General features: G+C 34.3%; 1 protein-coding gene across 6 annotated transcripts in view; it reads right to left on the bottom strand.

The window, feature by feature from the left end:
* Positions 1-266: 266 nt before the first annotated feature.
* The window catches only part of PRKG1 (protein kinase cGMP-dependent 1), a 1,332,247-nt gene continuing 1,311,177 nt past the window's right edge, over positions 267-21,336 (bottom strand). For all 6 annotated transcript variants that reach the window (XM_032245676.1, XM_032245675.1, XM_032245677.1 and 3 more), the window contains 6 exons: positions 14,759-14,900; positions 13,370-13,533; positions 7,694-7,816; positions 7,548-7,610; positions 6,239-6,305; positions 267-4,797 (listed from right to left, as the gene is read on the bottom strand). In XM_032245676.1, the coding sequence (XP_032101567.1) occupies positions 4,699-4,797; positions 6,239-6,305; positions 7,548-7,610; positions 7,694-7,816; positions 13,370-13,533; positions 14,759-14,900 (658 nt within the window). In that variant the 3' untranslated portion in view covers positions 267-4,698. The remainder of the gene's footprint in view (positions 4,798-6,238; positions 6,306-7,547; positions 7,611-7,693; positions 7,817-13,369; positions 13,534-14,758; positions 14,901-21,336) is intronic.

Below are 21,336 nucleotides of genomic sequence, written 5' to 3'. Positions count from 1 at the left end.
ACAGCAATCTGCTAATTTCTGAGTTTGGGTGAATATCTATCTTCACTTTGTATTTCACACTGGATGGCCCAACATTACTCTTATGAATTCTTTACAACCGTTTTGTTGGATTAGTTTCATATTAGATTATATAATTTCATGAAGAATTATTGGATTATAAGTGTTTTATACTTTGTTATAGTGATATTCTACAATCTGGTATTTCATCTAGTGTGATATGCCAATTCTATTCTTGGAATCTTTTCTGGAATTAAACATCAACTAAGTTCAAAAGTAATTATTTTTTTTATTTCAACTCTATAAAGTATACAACAGGCACTCAGCAATTACAGCTGCAGGAAAAATACAGAGCAAATAAAAGCAGGATAGGTTTATGAAAAAGTTTTTAATCTACATCAAAAGAGTGCAAGTGGTCAATGACCATCTGATGACAGTTTGTTGCATTCTGACTAACAAAGAACTCTTTCATGTAGAACAAATTGTAAGAGGACAATCAAATAACCATAGCCGTAAGAATACAAAAGAACTGACCAGTTGTAAAAACATCATACATTGAAATAAATTTGATAGATGATGCTTAAAGAAATGTCCCTTTACTCAGAAAGCCCCAACCTCTGAGTCATTGCCAAGGTCCCAGAGCTCTGTCTGTTGATGCAGGGGCAGAGAGGAGGGCTAACAACACACTTTCAATGTTTTGCTTTCTAGGTCTGTTGAAAACTTGCCTCGTAAATGATTTGCATATACAAGAACTCAGAGAAAGCATCCTGTTTTGTTGAGAGGTGCACCAAGTGTCTTTTTCATCATTGGTTTCATAACGAGGTGTGGTTAGCAGTCATTTCCAATTTTTCTTTTGGATCGGACCATGTCAATGGAGTCTATAAAATGAGATATGTTAGAACTTGACTGCACTAATTTATTTTTACAGAATCTGCACAACTTAGCAAAACAGGAATACCTGTATACAGACTGATAGTATGTCATATATTAATTTGACCTGCACATACATTTATACATTTCACAGAAATGACGCTGTATCTCATTAACAGATACACGGCTCTGGTACATTTAACAGAAATAAGAGGACAACTTCATCATTTCTGTAATTCATCAATATTATATAATAAAGGCTTATAAATTGTTAGCAGAAAGAACTGTAAAACGCAGCAAGCTAAGAAAGGACAACATTTTGAGGTGTGTTTGTCTTTGTCATGCAGCATAACACCAAATTTATTTTTTTAATAGGATGCCATGAATTTAAGGCACTTGCAACAATGCCAGATAGCCAGGTCATGTTCTAAACTATGGACAGATGAATAACAGTACAGTTGACATAATTTTCAATAATACTGACAATTATGACATTAATTCAAGTCTACTTGGACCTAAAAACATTATTCAGTACAAATAAAATGAAATAATAATGCTGTGAAACACTAAAAAAAGTTATATGTACCACAAAATATCACACAAAAATATCTATTTACATAAATATTTGTCTGTGGTCCTATTGTGAAAGAAAATGTTATGGATAATGCACAGATCACTTCTATTGTGTGAAATCAGTTCTAATATCCTTGTTTTCAATATGGTGGCTGACTTCATTAAATTTGTTTACCATCAGTTCAGTCATTTAAAAATCAAACAGGAAAAATTCAATAGCTAAGTTGATATATTATTACACATGTGTAATTCACATGCATATTCCACAATTTTAGGTAAAAATTATGACTTGTAAAGAATATAATCAAAATAAATTTGTTTTGAATGCCATATGGATCTGATTCATATCTTAGTAAGAAAGAAGATACAAACATAAAAATCATGTATAGCATTATTTCAGAAATTATTTTTTCAAATGTATTCAATCCATCTCAGTTATTTTCATGTTGCTTCCCTTGACAATTTCAGTTTTCCTGTGAGTCAAAGACACACAGAAAGCCCTTATTTCCCATACTCAACATATTAACAAGAAAATCATTTAACAAATCAAACAAGTTGGCACTATTCTAACTTATCCAGATGTTCTTTAGTGTAAGAAAATAGAGGGTTTATGAAAAATTCAGAAATAAAGGGAGATGCACTTTATGGAACTGACTGTGAATTTTAGCCCTAGAGTCTTCATTAAGACAAGATTTATATCCTAAAAATTCAATGTTGAAAATTAGATTAATGTTTTCTGTTGGTACATCTTGGAAAATGTAGTTTACCTTTATTTTGTGGTGATTGCTTCAGACACCTAATGCAATGCTATGGGTGACATGAACAAAGATGCAGTAACAAGTGGGAGTTACATCGTGCTGAATGCTACTTCTTCCTTCTCCACTGAACTTATTCATATTGGTTGTCTTAGACTTGAACCATAGTTCCAAAATCCACAATAAGTGCTAATCTTTGGAACTTTGGGGATTTTTGAAAAGTTGCAGAAGCAGAGTCTCTCCAAATAACAAGGAAATTCAATATCCTAGCAAGTCTTTAGCGTGCCTAAACCACACTGTCTTTCAAGAAAAATTACTGAACATTGACTATAATGTTGAAATTATATATGTCTAAAAGGCCAATTAAAAAAATATAAAGCTGAAATAACATTAATAGCTGGATTTTAGGTTATATTTAATTTCATATTCTAAAATACATAGAAAACAGTGGATATCTTGGGAAATAGACCAGTTTGGAGAAATTAAAAGGGAGGGAAAACTCCAGAAACACAAGAATAACAATAACATTTTAGGATTAAAGTTTTAATTGAAGTTTATTCCCTTTTCATTTTATCCTCCAAATTTTTAAGAATATTATATTTTCATAAGATATCATATTCTAAGGTAGTTTTGGGTTTGAAAAATTCAAACAAAATTCATAATATATGCCCCCTTAGTTAAGGTATCATCTAATTGGACTTATTCTTGCAGAAATGTTGACATTTGATTGATTAAAAAGAAAACTCTACTGAGAAAAGAACAAGCCTCAATTTAATATACCAAACTCACACGCTGTGCCAAAACAGAATGACAGCTTGAAAGGTTTTGTATTTTTTTCATAGGTATAACACAGTTTTGTCCAAGAAAAGCTTCCAAATGGCTGAGTTACTTATTACAGCTAATAATAATCAACTGGTCTGCTAGCAAAGGACTCAGTTTAATTTGCAGATTCTTTTCTCCAAGTGAATAAAGTAAATTAGTTTGACATTTTCAAATCTAGTTTGTTCTAGGTAGTGTGAAATCACAGAACTGTAGTAATTCTGTTCTACTTAAAATTTATTTTTTTTTAAAATCAGGTTCCTGTTTTCCTCTGTACTGCTTTCTTACTTGGAGAAGTGGATGGACTCAGCCTGTTCACAAAAAGGTAATCACCACCTGGCCAGGTTTTTGTTTTGTTCTCTGACCTCAAATAAGTAATATTCCTGGCTTGGTAAACCTGTAAATCTTAATAGCTTTGACTTTGGGCTTTCTTTTTTTGTCTTTCCTACTTCTTTTATTTTTGTGTTTTGTTCTTGTTTTATTTTTGTTTTTGTTTGTTTTTGGTTCAGGCCTAAGACAAAAAGCTAGTTCAAATAGGTTTGTAATCACCTTTGTCTCCCAACTCCAGACTGACAATGTTGTATAAGTGAAATTGGACAGGAGTTTGGTTTAATAACTTCAGTGAAAATGCTTGAGTTTCTGGCTACACATATAATGATTTGAATTTGTGTTGTCTGTTCAGACACTGACATTTACAGATGAAAGATATACATAGCACCTATATAGTTTTTATTTATTTTTTGGATGGGTTTTAATCCCTTCCCACTCCATCCCGCCCCGAGGGTTTATTTTTATAAAAGGGAATACTTTAAGCCTCAGTTTGAGGGTATATTAGGTAAAACCAATTGGCTGCTAGTCATTTACTTCCAGGACCATCTTTAAGCACAGTATTTTTAAAAATATGAAATGGTTTTGTGAATTGCTTTTTTTTCCACTCTGTCATGCCAATTTATCAAAAAAAAAAAAAACAAATATCATGCATTATTTTTCAGTCCTCTGTGAATACGCATATATACCTACTATGAGAGGTCTTAGCAGAATCTATAGCAGTTGTGCTTTTATCATATCAATTTTTAAATTCTGTCAGAAAGAAAAGGTAACATTCAGTCTTGTCATCAGCACTGCTGGGAAATAAAATCATGAAACTTCTAGCACTGGTGTGACATGAGCTCTGTGACCAACGGATGTGTGGTCCTCTTTTGTATGGTATATACACCGGCCTGCAGTAATAGATCTCACAGCCTTCACTTGAAGAAAGGGAATAGCCTAGTTTCTGTACCACAGTAATCTATCGTACCCAATATATTATTCTTTCATCTTCTTGAATATTCTAGCAAGGTACAGACTCTTATACTAGAATGAAGTGTTTCCTACAGTCTTTCAAATTATAATCAGAGCAAAGCAAGGTCATTGCAACAATAGAAAACATCTCTTACTGGTGAAAGGCTTTGCTTCAGGACCACCATGTCAACTGCTACTTTAGGTTCAAACAGAAAACATGTAAAGAGCACTATTGTCATCTAAGCAATAAGTCCTAATGCCACTGTAGTTACTGGAGCAGCATCGATCAAAGGCATCATGGTGACCCCGAGCACTAATCTTCTCTCTTTCCTTCAGGTTTGCTGGCAGCTGTGTCTCAGAAAAAGCTGTCTTCAGCAAGGCAGAAGCAGGTAAGAGAAATACATTAGAAGTCTATGTCCCATCCTGAGTTGTCATCAGGTGGTGGTTCATCGTTGTCCTCAGGGAAACTGTCAAAATTGCTTGTGTCTGTGGGTGATGCAACCTGTAAATAGGAGAGAATGCACTTTGTGTGTGTGTGTGTGGAATTCCAAGCTGGAATTTTTAAGTACATTCTGTATTTATTCCCTATTAGTGACTACTTTCTTGTGTCTACTATGTAGCAGGTATTGAGGGTCTCAATGGTGAGTACAAATAGACATGGTTTTTTATCCTCACAGAGTTTATACCCATCATAAGTAAGAAATTGTATGATTAAAACAAATAATCACAAAATCTATATATAATTCAAAAATCTATATATAATGAAAAATAATCACAAAAATCTTTCTATATAATAAACTTTGGCTAGAGCTATGAAAAGAAAAAGAGATGCCATGAAAGTATACAAATGATTGTGTAGGACAGGCACAGTAGTTCATGCCTATAATCTCAACACTTGGGAGGCCAAGGCAGGGAGATCACCTGAGGTCAGGAATTTGAGATAAGCCTGGCCAACACATTGAAACCCTGTCTGTAATGCTTTTTATATTTTTTTTGTCTTATGAACAAACAAATATTAGAATGTAAATAAATCTTAGAAGAAGGGAAAATAGAGCCAAGTTCATGGTGTGCACCTGTGGTCCCAGCTACTCAGGAGGCTGAGTCAAGAGAATTGCTTGAACCCAGGAGTTTGAGGCTATCCTGGATCCTGGGCAACATAGGAAGACCCAGTCTCAAAAAAAAAAAAAAAATGGAATAGAGAAAATGTTTCTGTACAAATAGCAGTCTTGCATTAGTCCTAGACAGAGGAAACACAAATGAAAGTCCCAGGACCACAAAGTAGTCCTCTCCCCCCGTAATTAAGATGCTGCACATTTTATTAGCTAGATGCAATACTGAGTAAAAATATAAATGCAATCTGCTGGAATCTATTTTAAATTAATATAGTATAAACAGTGAATTTAGTAGACTGAGTATTTAACAAAAAACTTGATTTTTTAAAAAAAGAGAATCAAGAAAAAAGAACTATTTTTTAAATTTTAGAACCTGAAGGAAGGATGAAAACACACCATTGTGCCTGAGAGTGCCTCCGTGTAGCATGGGGAGGGCAGCAGTTATGTGGAGACATACATGAAACAACATTGGTCCCAAACTGATCGCTGCTGAAACTGGTTGCTGTAAACTCACTGTAAACTTTTGTCTCTGTTTCTATATTTTGAACATTTTCCATACTAAAAATTAACTTATGTTCATAAATGAAGGAAATCTGAATTAAAATGAAGAGTTAAAAAAGATAAGAGTAAAACATATTTACAGTGGCTATCCCCAAATTTAGCTGCTTTTAAGCTTGGATTTTAGAATATGTCATTATTTCAATGTGACATTTTTCCTATAGTTTGTTTAACCTTATAACAGGATTAAACTTTAAAGATAACAGATCATTGTTGACTGACATAAACACCATCAAGCGTCTCATACAATTATAAGCTGGAAAGTCTACTTACACTTGGTATTATAGGAGGTGTCAAGGTACCTTTCCTTAAGCCTTCCCAATTAAAGCCCTCAAACCATCTAGAAAAGGAAAAAACGTTGATAGTTAAAGACATTATATGTCAGCTAAAACCGTCTCATTGCAATGTATACAATGTCCATGGCTAATGGAAAGCAGTTAGGCAAACGTTTTCATGTGACAAAATGTTTTCTATTTAATTGCATATCTTTTCCAATTAGCTTATTTTATGAAATGCATACTTTTAAAGTATAAGTGTCCAATTTTAAATACCAGTTAAACAAGAAACGATTTTTCCTTGTAATTCAGTCATAATGTCTCTAATGACCTTGTTCCTATACTATAATTATAATTTAATAAATGTTATAATATGTCTGGCTCTGTGCTTTACAGGATATTTTATTTTAAGGAGGTAGAACAAGGGCATGAAAAGTCAGGATAGAAAATTAACTTTCCATTTTTATCACTGACTCAGTGCACAGCCTCAGCTAGTTACATTTTACATCATTGTGGTGGTCTCTACATGTTCCATTTTCCTCCTTTCTTCCCTTTTTTAATGAAGAATAAAGGTATTTTGTGTACAGTTTTTCTGTGAAATACGGACCAAAAAAAACTAAGGTTTTTGCTTGTTTGTTTTCTATTGTCTTTGAAAGGTTTCACCATTAGCAAATGCTTACAAGAAATTCTTGGCAGGCCTTTCATAGATATTCATAGATATTTCAGTAAACATGTTTCTTTGATAAGGATGTGAATTTTCTGTCAGTGTTACACAAACAAATAGAGAAAAACCAATTAATTTAACTTTAGAGCATCCAGTCAACATAGGAAAGGTCTGATATTTAAGATGTTGCTATTGCTTAAAAAACACTGTATTCTGCTGTTATGACATCTAATTGGGAAATGCTTAGAAAAATATATTTTGTGTTTAGGAAATCAGGTATGATACAGTAGGGGACTTTTGTTTGTAATATTGTGGTAGAGAATAGAATCTCCAAATTTAAAATACACATTTCTTCTTTTTGCCAGAGAGGAAAAAGGCATGCTAGTTGGTATGAGTTGCAAGAAACTGAGTTCAATGAATTCAGTTTCTTATGTTACAGGATTGTCAGATAAATATAAATAAAGTTTCAGAAACAACTAGAAAGGCATTTAAAAGCCTAACTAGTTTATATGCTGTCTTTGGATGTTCCTATACACTAATTGTACTAGTTTTTACATCAATAACTTAAAAAACAACACCCTGGCGAAATGATGTCAGGTGTTTGGAACTCTGAAACCTAAAGTTACAAGGAAAGAACACTTACTTGTGCTTTTGAATGTCTTTTACTCCATTTTTCAAATTCCCCAATCTTTCTGATGGATTGTCCCTGAAAACAAAATAATAGTTTTATTACATCTAATCTTTTCACATTATGATTTTTTTCAAAGATAATGTAGTTGAGATACTTACCTGCATAGTTTTTTAATTAAATTAGCAGCATTTTTGGCGATCTTCTTTGGAAATTCTATCATGTCAATTCCTCTCAATATGATGTTATATGTTTTCATAGGATCTGGGCCTGAGAAAGGTGGGCTACAAGAATGAAAGACATGACAAGAGATATTACTTTTATTTCCCACATGAGAACACTTGAATTGCTATAAACTCCACAGATGACATCAATTCTTATTTGGGGCTTACATTAATAGTGACAATGGAATGAAAGTAGATTAAGAGCAAAACAGTGTGGAAGCCCTTCCAGGTAAATCACATAGCGAAACCAGAAATGGGTCAAGTTTATCTGCTGTTCCCCTGATTTCCTTTTACTGCTGAAGTCTAATCCCTCATGCTGTCCTTGGTCATTCAAGAGGCTTCTTTCACTCTCTGACCTTTTCCACACTTACTGACTCACTCATTATACTTGAGATGAAGTCTTAAATCATTAGGAGGGGCCACAGGAACACCAATGATACTACCCCACACCCCCTCACCTCATGCCATTACCACCCTCACTCACTTGGATCCAGAAACAATAGTATCTTTCTGTTCCACCGAAATGCTGAGCACTTTCCTACCTCATGGTGTTATTTATTTGGCCTGGAAGGTTCTCCCCACATATCTGGCCAATGCCTTATTTTATCAAATCTCAGTGTAAGTTTTATGTTGTTTTCTCCAAAAGGCCCACTCTGGTCAACCTAATAAAACCAATTAAATAACCTATATCAACCCACAAAATCTAACAATCCAATCTTAGGCTCCAATTTAAAGTTTTAGTCCCTGTTACGCTTTCATAGCATGCTTATGCCACTTATTGTACTTTGTAATTATCTTTTCATTTGTGTAGTTATTTATGTTATGTCTGTCTTCCCTTCCAGAATAGTTTATTTTCTGCTGGTATTCCCAGAGTTGAGTAGTGTTCACAGCATGTACATACTAAGGGGTCAATAAATATTTATTGATCTAATACTTCTGTAGAATAGTACTCCTTCTATCCTTTTCTCTCTGCACGGAGGATCTCACACTAGGCATCATCTTTGTTGGTAAGGATGTAACGCTTCAGTCCTCATGAGGCAGATCAGTTGATTTTTTTTTTTAACCTATCCATTCTTGAAGTGTGGTTTGTGGCAACTTCAGTGAGTACAAAGATGACTAAAGTCAGGTCTTTTCTTCACATTTCTCACAGTTTAGAAGGGAGATGATGGTACACCTTGACAAATGATTTCTTTGAAAATTAGTTATTCTCTTTAATACAGGTTTTGTGTGTCTTTGGGGGAGAAATCTGAATTATTATTTTTTTGTCCTTCATGTTCATGTTTATTAAGAGCAGTTCAAATGATTTCTTTTTATCAAGCAGGCTTATGAGTTATTTAAAGTAAGGAGTGGCAGATTTACCTGTGCTAAGGACTATGATGGATTCTGCCTTGATTTGTTGTGAAAAGTGCTTTCTATTTACTTTAATATGTTCTTAGCTAGTAATTGCCTATCAATTTTACATCACTTAAAAATATATAAACATGAAAATCTATTTAGTATTCTCTTAGAATTTAAACAGTTTCTCTTTATGTGATGCTATGATTGAATATTCTCTTTACTCTCTTAACATGCCAGTTTTCATTTTTACTTTAAACAATGAGAAGGGCCCACATCTTTGGGTTTCTCTGTTATCAATGTAATGTTTTCTAATTTATGGTTTTGCTTTTATATTTAATTGCTTATCTTAGACAACTAGGATCAATTATTAAAGATGGTTTTTGTGGTTTTTATGTGATGCATGTTAGTCTAATATTCATTCAATATATAAAACAAAATTATTTAGAAGAAAGTCATTCAACACCAAAAAATATTCATAGTAATCAACATTTGATGAACATATTTTCATAGATTTCTCTACGTGGATTGTAGACGGAATATATTATGCATATTTTTAATTAAAAATATTCCATTTAATTTTACTTTAAACTGAGTAGTAAAATGGAAAGAAATGCTAAATTTCAAATACATGCTCCTTAACCAATAATTCCTAAAATATTTCTCTAAAATTAAAAAAAAATTCAAACTGAATTTAGAAATTTCTCTTCTGCAATGACACATTTTAACTGTAAAATATATGTAATATTACTAATTATTAATGATGAGAAATAGCTACATCTGTAGTTATACCTACTTTCACTTCACACCTTAATTTTTGTTGGTTTTAGTGTTAAGATTGCCAAAGACTACAACATTTACATTCTGTTCAATTACCCAAATTTAAATTATTTGATCTAAGTACCAATTAATTAGACTCAAAGCTCATCATCAATCTTTTTACTCGTTTCTCTATTCCTGAATGCCTTATTTTGATTTTTCTTTTTGTTGACTTGATTAAACAGTAGTGTTTTTGAGAAAGGCCTGGGTTCCACACTTTACATATTGTGTTTGTATTTGAAGAATAACTTACCTCAGTATAAATTACTTAAGTTATACTTTTTGTGACCCTTAGAACTATATAGTTCTTGATATACTATCTTTTGGTATTATAGATGCTGTAGAGAAGATTGAGGCCAACTGGAACTTTAACTGTCTTCACTCTCAATAGCACACATGCCATGTTTTTATGGCATTGATGCCACTAAGACTATTCCTTATTAATGAATTTAGGAGATTCCACATGGACACCCTGTGGTGTTATTATTCTCAATCAGTTTCCCCCGGTCACTGTAGATCAAAAGGATACACTTAATCAAATCTTTATGCCATTGATTTTCTATTATGTAATTAAATATGTTTTTCTCCTGTTTGTAATATTATATTCATACACATAATTGATGTTTTTTTCTATTTCCTTTGACTAATAGATTCTCTTTCTGAAATATATCTTTTTTTCTTTTTTCATTATTTTTTCCAAGCCTATCTACTATCTCCCTTGCTGGATTTTTAATTGTTACTATTCTATTTTCTGTTACTTAGAGCATGACTTGCAGTTCTGTAGTGGTCCTGAGCTCTGCTAGTTACTTGTCTTCTTATTTACTAACACTTGCAAATAACTTAGAGGTTACTTTTTAGGGAGATCATGCTTTTGACAGCTCAAAGAAATGAGAGGCAAGAGTTTACAAATACTGAATACTTTCTCCTATTTTCTTTGATTAATTTTCTTGTGTGTTCTTTAGCTGCTTTTACTTTTGAATCCTTCAGCTGACCTAAATGGGCAATATCAACTCAAACTGATTAAAATAAGAAAAACACTGAACTCGCAAAAGCACATTCCAGAGGTAGGGCAAATTCTAGAACTCGTAGGATCTGTGGTTTAAAGACCTGAAGTTTTTCCAGCATTTCATTCTGCCATACTCAGTATGAGTTTCATAATGACTGTTTCCCCTCATAGTTACAGGAAGTCTGCCAGTGGAAATAGGGTCGTATATTCATTCAGTAATTATTTGCTGAGTAGCTACTGTAGGAACAAAGAATTCTCCTCCAATAATACATTTTAAAATTATTGCTCTAGGTTATATACCCAGTCTAACAAATTCCAGTCACTAGAGGAATGCCACGAAACTGGAATAGATGAACTGCATCAAAACTTAAACTGGAGAAAAGATAAATTCATCTTTTCCTAAGTTGGTGGGGGAGATGGAGCCTTGAACAAAACCAGTAAGTAGGAAAGGACTCGGTGTGTGTGCATGGAAGGGAGCTGAGGTTGTGAGAGGGGCAGGGGCTGGCTTCTCTGGGACCCTTTCTGACTATTACTTATCCTTAGATTGGGCCACCCACCATGAAGAATAGAACAGAAAAGGTTGGAGGGAAGCAGAGAGAAATTTACCAGCCTTCACTACAGTTTGTTCCTTATAACCAGATCATTTATTTCCTTTGCGCTCAATTTAATATATTCAAGGAAGTCATGTAGCTCATACAAAAGCCCCACCACATTCTCTAAAATCTTTAATCACTGCCTTTCTCCCCCTTTTTCACTCCTTGTGGCTTCATTGACCAACATTATAAGCCTTAAAAGGCAGAATCGGTACATTGTATGAGTCTTCCTTCACAACAGTTCCTCTGTCATAATGTAGCGCTTAATTAGGTCTCTACATGAACATTCTTTGCTTTTTCAAGGCCCAGCCAGTCCTCTAAATGTTATTATTACTATTGAAGATCATTAGATATCACATTCAGGACCAAAATACATTGGAGTCATGCTTGTGGTCCAAGCATCATTCCTAGTCACATGCCACACTTCATAGTGTTTGGCAGGTGTGTTTGGTGGAACTTTTATTGTAACTAAAGATCATCCTCCTTGTTTCATTCTTGCCTTCTCCCACCTCAACCCCTGGCCACCATCTCTCACCATCACCATCATCTCTTAGGGTACAAAAAGAAAAGTAAAGATTTTTTAATGCTGTTATCTTTGACCAAAATAATTTCTGTCTTGTTATTTCTTGAAATGGATACAAAGTTTAGGTATTTTTAATCATACATGGTTCAATATATGTATTTATGGTAAAAAAAAAAAATAAGTTCTCTAAGTGTTTCATGTATGCACTGAATCCTCACAGAGTACCCTGTGTTGAAAGTCCTGTCTTCCTCTCATGTTCACTGTCGTGACTACGTCCTCTTAAGTCATTCTTCACATCCTACCTCACACTTACTCTTTCTTTCCACTGCTCCTGCCCTGTTCTAGGCTCTCAGTGTCCTAGAACTAAATTACTGCAATAATCTTCAAACTGCCTCCTATTGCTCTTCCAATTTGCTCTATTACATCAACTTTAAAAAAAAAAAAATACCACGCCACATATCACTCACTCTTGGCAAAAAATCTCAATGATTCCCTCTGTGGATGGAGTCCAGACGCTCAAGTGCAGTAATCATGATCCTCAAAAGATGACTGTTGCTGATCTCTCATATATATATGTATATATTTTATATCAACCTTCTCCATATCTGTGCCCATTATCGTCCTTCTCTTTAAGCCATGCCTGTCTGCCTGGATTACCCTTTTCTTACTCTCTACATCTAAGTCCTATTCTTCCTTCAAGACACAGCTGCCTCATATTCATTCTTCAAAAGCCTCTTTATGAACCCAGCCCTGTCCTGAAATCTGTAGGTCATAACGCTCCTGTCACTCACTGTTCTTAGCACATGTCATGGTAGTGTATTCGTCGTGTTCTTTTAGTATGGGTCCTTGAGGATCTTAAAGTCTGTTTTACACCTTGTGGTATCCCTAGAGCCTATTTGAGTTGATGATTATAGTATTACAGGAAAGAGCTACAAAGCAGTCACGTTTCACTTATATATCATAGTTGCTAACAGGTCCTCTTATTCTATAGAAAATTTATCCTATATATTTTGATATGATTATCGTCTCCCTTGTTTCATTGCTGGCTAAATGACTGGTCTAAAGTACCTCACAGAAAGACACTACAACCTTCCACATTCACATATATAAAAAAGAAGTAGCAATAATGAGACCAAAAGTTGGTGTTGAGGTGCCCTAGCCTGACCTATTTTACACCTTGCTTTATGAATTCCTGGTCATCTGTATAACTAATTGAATTGTGGTACCAAGATATGGTGAAATGTACTTTAAGATGGTCTAATCAGAGCGACAAAAGCAGGAGTGTGTAGCTGTTTGCTGGTCTATTTTTATCAGCAGTTCCCTATCAATATCCATACCTGCCAGTCAGAAGTTCATACATTAGGATTCCCAGTGACCAGTAGTCGGCTGAAATGTCATGGCCTTTGTTCAGGATGATCTCTGGGGCTACATACTCTGGAGTCCCACAAAAAGTCCATGTTTTCTTTCCAAATCCTATTTTCTTTGCAAAGCCAAAATCAACCTTACAAAGAGAGAAAACCAAAATACTTAGGCTCTTTATGATTAGTTTTAAAGCAGTAAGTTATTTTGCTGAAGTACACCAATGATGAAAATTACGTAAAAATGTGTACGTCTTTATAGTCCTATCTTCTAAAAGGAATAATCTATATTGCCAACAAAGTCTCCCTGATCAACCTCAGTTTTAATGGGAAAAGTTGACACCTGAATATAGCATAAACTTAACATCATTAAACATAAAGGTAAATCTTTCTTTCTGAATATGTTTTTATTTTTCCTTCTTTTATGCTAACAGAGGTTGGGGTATAAACACAGAATCTCTTCTGCACATAAAAATTTTTTAAAACCGGCTGGGCCTACTTAACATCTTTCCCAGAATATACATGACTTCTGCTGGATATAATGAAGTTGACAATTCATTTAGTATTAATTTTTGAAAAGCTATTTTATTGTTGCAGGAAGTAAGTAACATAGTTATGGGACCAATGATTCTACCCTTGGTAAGCATAAACAGAAATAAAATTATAAGGTATTCTTCATTTTTCTGAAACGCTTTTGAAGGAAGTCTTGACTGCAGAAAATCTATTTCTTTCTGAAACGATTTGGTTGAAACTACAAATAAAAAACTGCCACTGACTTGATTTCTCTAAAAACCACATATTGAATAACAATTCTAAAAAGTTTAAAAATGGAATCAAGCTCTAACATGTCCAAAGGAAGTTGTGCATTTGTAAATAAGAGAACTTCTCTTCTATGGTAAATCTTTACAGCTTTTGACTGTTATCATTATTATTACTATTATATAGCCTGGCTAGAATTGCCTGTAAAGCACATTTTTTCCCCACTAGCATTATTCTTAAATCTAAAATATTGAAATGATTTATGGTTTTCCCTAATATAAAAACCCATTACTTATGAACAGCAAAAAACTGACTAGAGAAAAGGAATTCTAGGCCTGTAAACATGTGCCAGCAAGTGTGTTTTCTAATGCTTATTAAAAGCATGTTTTGCCAGAGTATTGCTAATTCAAACTTAGCCAACTTAATTTTTCATAACTGATGCATCATTTGAAAGAATATTCAGTTGAAAACTGCAATGCCAAAAGCTGCTTTTAAGAAAGTTACAATATTGAAAAGGAAAACTGAGATTTTATATTAGCAAATGAACACAGTTTTATTAACAAATATTTTTAAACTGCAGGGCAGAAACCATGTGTGAATTGCACTGACCAGTTTGGCATAACCTCGGTGATCTAGGATGAGATTTTCTGGCTTGAGGTCCCTGTAAATGATTCCTTTGGAATGCAGATAGGCAAAAGCTTCTACCACACATGCTGTGTAAAATCTGGTTGTAGAGTCTTCAAACGAACCTCTGAGATGCAGAAATGGAATGAAAATTGTATGAAAAATTAGTTTCCCTAATATGGCTTTATTTTCTTCTCATTTCACTATATTCCTTTGCCAAAATTTAAATCAGAGACCACTGTCCTACTGGCTAATTGTTACATGATTGCCATTACATTGGGTTTTCTGAAGCATTCGAGGATCAAGTTAAGGAATTCCCTCTTTATGAATGGAACAGTTAAATCTAACTTCCTGAAAGGGCTGAAGAACAATTCAACACAGCACATTTCATGTACTTAGTGTCTTCCTCTCAATAGCCCACTACAATCTAAAAAGTCATAGACTTAACAGCAGTAGGCAGGAGAGAAAACTAATCCTATTTTAGAGCTTGCCTACCAAGCATTTGTTTTTTAAAGGAGAATTTTATGGGTTTCTTCACATTTATTCTTAGAGGGCTTGTTTTTTAATCTTTCTAAATAATGCAGATATGATTCATAAGAATGTGAATAAAAGCTACCATTTTTAAAGAACCACTCTGGAAATGAGTTGTAATGCTACCGATGCAATCATAACGCAAGCGAAGTACTTTTCTGTTTTCAAAACTTCTGCAACCCAAACAAATAATATCTATTTGCAACACTACTGCATTCTTATTAAGGGGAAAAGATGGACTAAAAGACAATTAGAAAGAAAAAGTAACTGTAAGGGAATGTTTATTAGTAAATTTAATAATGATGTTTAACAAGAAAGCTTTCTCTCTGTCTCATATATTTATTTATGATACATGGGCACAATATATGTTTATTTGTTGACTAAATAAAATAATTTAGAAAAAAACATTGGCATCTAAGGTCAAACCCTTAGTTCTACTGCAGAATGTTTAAACTTTAACTGTTTTTTTTTTTTTTTGGAACTTTTTTTTTTTTTTTGAGACAGAGTCTCACTCCGTCACCAGGTGCCAGGCTGGAGTGCAGTGGCGCAACCTCTGCTCACTGCAACCTCTGCCTCCTGGGTTCAAGCAATTCTCCTGCCTCAGCCTCCCGAGTAGCTGGGACTATAGGTGCATGCCACTACGCCCAGCGAATTTTTTTGTATTTTCAGTAAAGACGGGGTTTCACCATGTTGGCCAGGATGGTTTCGATTTCTTGGCCTCGTGATCTGCCCGCCTCAGTGCTCCTAAAGTGCTGGGATTACAGGTGTGAGCCACCGCACCCGGCCTTTATGGAACTTTTTAAAAAAATAAACCATGTTTTTTTTCTTTCTCATGTAGTAAGCACAATTTAATAATTTCATTTCATAATTTGAAAATTATTAGTGTGAACATCAGCTCCTGAAGTGGTTGAGATGTAACATGAGTGACAAGCACACAAGTGATTTTATTATTAGACAGTATGCAACAAATGATAGCCCCAGAGCTTGCTTTCGTAAGTCTCTAATGCCTGGTTGCATTTTGGTGACACTATTTTTTTTTCAGAATTGTGGTGTAAAGTTTAACACACTAGGCAGTGGAATACAGTTACATTTTTACAAAATTCATAAGTGAATCCAAGACAACAGCAACCACTTTTCAGGCTACCTTTCAGAAATAGGTAGTATCTTCCAGAAAGAGAATGTCTTCATTTTAATTAATCATATCACTTGAGTTTTCACTGAAATAATCAGCTTTTCCTAAGAAAAATATCATTCTTCTGAAACATAATTAATTCTAGGCATAATGATATCTATTCCTCTAGATTCTAGAATCTTAACTATAATTACCATGATTCTTGAATCTGTCTTGAATAATATCTGAATGGAACACTTGTGAATTTATGAGCACAAGAGAAAGTTTGAGAACTGCATTCATATGAGAAAATGAATGATAAACTTCATGCTACAATTTTCCTCTGACTTGAAGATATCCTTGGCAGAACTAAAATTCTATAATCATATGTATCTGGAAAGGAATTACAATATTGCCTTGAAAGTCCTTCCTTCTTTGCCCTTAATTAAGTATGTTTACCTGTCAAGAGAAGCATGTTTCTTTCACTTGAAGAGATTATTTACCATAAATAGTAAGCATCTGTGTATGTATAATTACTATACAGCTTTAGCTACATTGCTATATGTGAATTCAATCACTCCTCAATGGAGAGCATTGCAAAGCAAAATAAAACAAAACAAAATGAAAGAGTACAGGGAATGGTCTTATTTTATTTCACACTATATGTCTTGCTTTAATCATGAAATTGATTACTTCTTTATGTCTGTGAGGTAGGAGGTGAAACTCAACTCTAGAGGCAGGGCTTGGACATCAGACCAAATTAAGGACTAGTTAAAATATGTCCCAGGCAGAAGCACCACCCTATAAGACATGCCCACGGGTGTGCCATGTCAGTTTACCATTGCCATGGAAACACCCAGATGTTATCACCCCTTTCCATGGCAACAACCTGACAACCCAGAACTTACCACCTTCATTCAAGAAATTCTGCATATAACCTAATATATAACCTATAACCCCTAATTTGCATATAACTAAAATTACACATAAATATGGGTAAAAAACTGCCTCTGAGCTGCTACTCTGGGCACACTGCCTAAAGGACAGCCCTGCTCCACAAGGAGCAATACCTCTGCTGCTGCTGTATACTGCTGCTTCAACAAAAGTTGCTGTTTAACACCACCAGATTGCCTTCATTCTTTCCTGGATTAAACCACGAACCCTCCTGGGCTAAACCTCAATTTTGGGGCTAGCCCGTCCTATATCATCTGTTTTAATCAGCAAGATGATTATTTCTTTTTTTTTTTTTTAAATATACTTTACATCGTGGGATAAATGTACAGAATGTGCAGGTTATAACATAGGTATATATGTGCCATGGTGATTTGCTGCACCCATCAACCTGTCATCCACATTACATATTTCTCCTAATGTTATCCCTCCCCTTGCCCCCTACTCCGCAACTGCCCCAGTGTGTGATGTTTCCCTCCCTGTGCCCATGTGTTCTCATTGTTCAACTCCCACTTATGAGTAAGAACATGCAGTGTTTGGTTTTCTGTTCCTGTGTTAGTTTGCTGAGAACGATGGTTTCCAGCTTCATCCATGTCCCTGCAAAGAACATGAACTCATTCTTTTTTTAGGGCTGGATAGTATTCCATGGTGTATATGTGGCACATTTTCATTACAAGTCTATCATTGATGGGCATTTGGGTTGGTTCTAAGTCTTTGCTACTGTGAATAGTGCTGCAATAAATATATGTGTTCATGTGTCTTTACAGCAGAATGATTTATAATCCTTTGGGTATATACCCAGTAATGGGATTGCTGGGTCAAATGGTATATCTGGTTCTAGATCCTTGAGGAATTGCCACACTGTCTTCCACAATGGTTGAACTAATTTACACTTCCACCAACAGTGTAAAACCAGTCCTATTTCTCCACATCCTCTCCATCATCTGTGACTTTTTAATTCACTATTCTGACCAGTATGAGATGATATCTCATTGTGGTTTTGATTTGCATTTTTCTAATGGTCAGTGATGATGAGCTTCTTTTCATGTTTGTTGGCTGCATAAATGTCTTCTTTTGAAAAGTATCTGTTCATATCCTTTGCCCACTTTTTGATTGGGTTGTTTGTTTTTTGCTTGTACTTTTGTTTAAGTTCCTTGTAGATTCTGGATATTAGCCCTTTGAGAGATGGATAGAATGCAAAAATTTTATCCCATTCTATAGGTTGCCTGTTCACTCTCTTTACATCAGGACTGCCTAAATGTGATTTGAGTGGGCCTTTCTGAAAGCTTAGAAGTTCTTGATTACTGTTAGTAGAAGAGGATATTATTTCTACAGCTGTGACTCTGTGTAGCATATCTCTGCTTCCTTAATAATCAATTGGTAATGGAACCAAATGGACAAATGCACTGAAATGTTGTAATGAGAGTAAATGCTTATGTGAGAGCTCAATTTTTCATGAAATCTCTCCTGAATATTATATTTATATTCTGAATAAGCTGGTCATTAGCAGAAAGATGGAAAAATGCTAATACAAACAAGTTCATGAGAGGAGACTATATGTTAGAATATCGTGCCTGAAGCAAGAATCCTGGGCTTAACTCCATTTACTATTTGTTCTTGAGCAACTAACTATACATCTCTGGATATCTGTGTTCTCATGTGCAAAATGGGGCTAATAGCAGTAACTATCTCATTGGATTGTTGTGAAGATCCAAAGAATTAATAATGCATGTATTTAAAATAAGTGTCTGGTACACAACTTGGGCTTACTAAATGTAATAATGGCCGTTTTGATTCAGCACCAGAAAACTCTTTTTTAGCTATTGTGTCTTAATATAGGAAAATTAACTAACATAGTATAGAACAGCTATGAAGTATTTTCAGGGTGGAGGTGGGGAGTTTGCAACACCAATCATCTCTGTTATTGAAGTGCTTCTGACTTGCCAAGGCTAACTGCCACACATCAACTTTGAAGAATCCTCTGCTAATCTCTGTTCTTTTCACTTCCCCCATGCTTCTCACATGGGCCAAAATTACCCTTTAATTGCCTGCCAATCAAAGCCCTCCCTTTTTTACCAGGAAGTAAACTGACCACAAATTGTACATCTTTGGGTCTTCAGTTCTTGAAAACTCTATTTGTTTCCAGTTTTCTCTGGTCTTGAGCCATTTTGGAACATGGAGAGTTTTAGAAATCTAGTTTCCATTCCTTCAACACATCTATAGTATCTTTCACATCATACAAATACATTTGTAACTGATTTTGAAAATTAAATGGACATCTTGTCTCAAATCTTCATAAATCTATACAGTACATGATACAAAATGTTTACCAGCACCACACTGTCCCATCACTAAAGGTTTGATGTAGATAACTTGTGGATTTTAAAAATACGACATCTTGAAAGCAGTCACAAAGCATAACACTAATGCTACTCACAATGAAAAATTACTATTAGAATTGGAAATGACAATGTAAATTTGATTTAAAACAAGTGAAACCTTGTTTCATCAATAGTTTAGACAGTTGTTTAAAGAAATAAATCACTTGCCTTATATAGCTCTTTGAAATAATAAATTATGCCTTGACAGCTGTGTCATTTCAATTAAAACAAGTAATAGATAGGTCCTTATACTCTCTTTGGGGATGGGTGGTTGTTTTAAGCTAGATGGCAGTAGAGAGCAATTTTAGAGAAATAGAAGGTTATTTATACATACTGATAGACTCAAAATTTAATCATAATGTTTAGTCAATTTGTCATAAATTGAGTTATTGGATATCAGAATGTAACAAGACCAAAGTATCTTTCATCGAAATATTTCACCTTTTTCATTGATGAGTAACAACAATCAGTGAGTGTATGAACCTGAAGTATGTTGCAATTTGTACAGGTTTATTGCCAACTGTAAATTTAGGGAAACTAAATTATTACAAAGACAGACTTATTTTCTGTGAAATACCTTCAATCTGTGCCAACTATTAGGGCATCTAAGATAAAATTTAAGTAATTACCACTTTCCACAAAACAGCCAGAATCAAGGAGACTGAACATATAAAATAAGGCAACATTTGTGAGTTTACAACTACATATGGTATAACATGACCAGAAAGTGAGATGCATGAGATTTGAAAATTATGGCTTCAGAAGTAATTATTTAAGATATTCAGTAAGGAAAATTAACATACATATGTTAATTTTTTATTTTTATTTTTATTTTTAGATAAGAGTTTCACTCTTGTTGCCCAGGCTGGAGAGCAATGGCACGATTTCGGCTTACCACAACCTTCGCCTCCTGGGTTCAAGTGATTCTCCTGCCTCAGCCTCTCAAGTAGCTGGGATTAAAGACATGTGCCACGATACCCAGCTAATTTGTATTTTTAATAGAGACTGGGTTTCTCCATGTTAGTCAGGCTGGTCTTGAACTCCTGACCTCAGGTGATCTGTCCCCCTTGACCTCTCAAAGTGCTGGGATTACAGCAGTAAGCCACTATGCCTGACACATATGTTAAAAATTCTAATTAAGTAAATAATTGAGATGCTAAATGTTATTCAATTCAAATATACATCAAATACTGATGTTAATATATAACACGTGTTAATATGTTATACATTATATTCTATGTTAATATAAATACTAATATATATTTATTTACCATGTTAACCTCTTACACATTTTTACAGAAATTGGGGGATTTGCCAATTCTTTAAGTGTTATGGAGGGAAGGTGAGTAAAATATAATTTGTAACAACCTATTACAAATAATAGAACAGAAGCAGTGGGAGACAAAAGTCATAAATTAGAAAATAAAGTATAATAGCTAACTAAGAATAAACCAGGGAAATGGAGCTAGGAAAATATGTAATAGTCCTCAAACCCTATCCCTATTTACATATAAATGGTATCATTTTAATTCTTCTTGATGGCAAGTAAAGAGCTGCTCTGTGCTTTTTTTTTTTTTTTTTTTTTTTTT

This window comes from Sapajus apella, unplaced genomic scaffold, assembly GCF_009761245.1.
Source record: "Sapajus apella isolate SASKATOON/1434 unplaced genomic scaffold, GSC_monkey_1.0 scaffold58, whole genome shotgun sequence".
NCBI lineage: Eukaryota > Metazoa > Chordata > Mammalia > Primates > Cebidae > Sapajus > Sapajus apella.
This window is presented reverse-complemented; position numbering and strand designations above follow the sequence as displayed.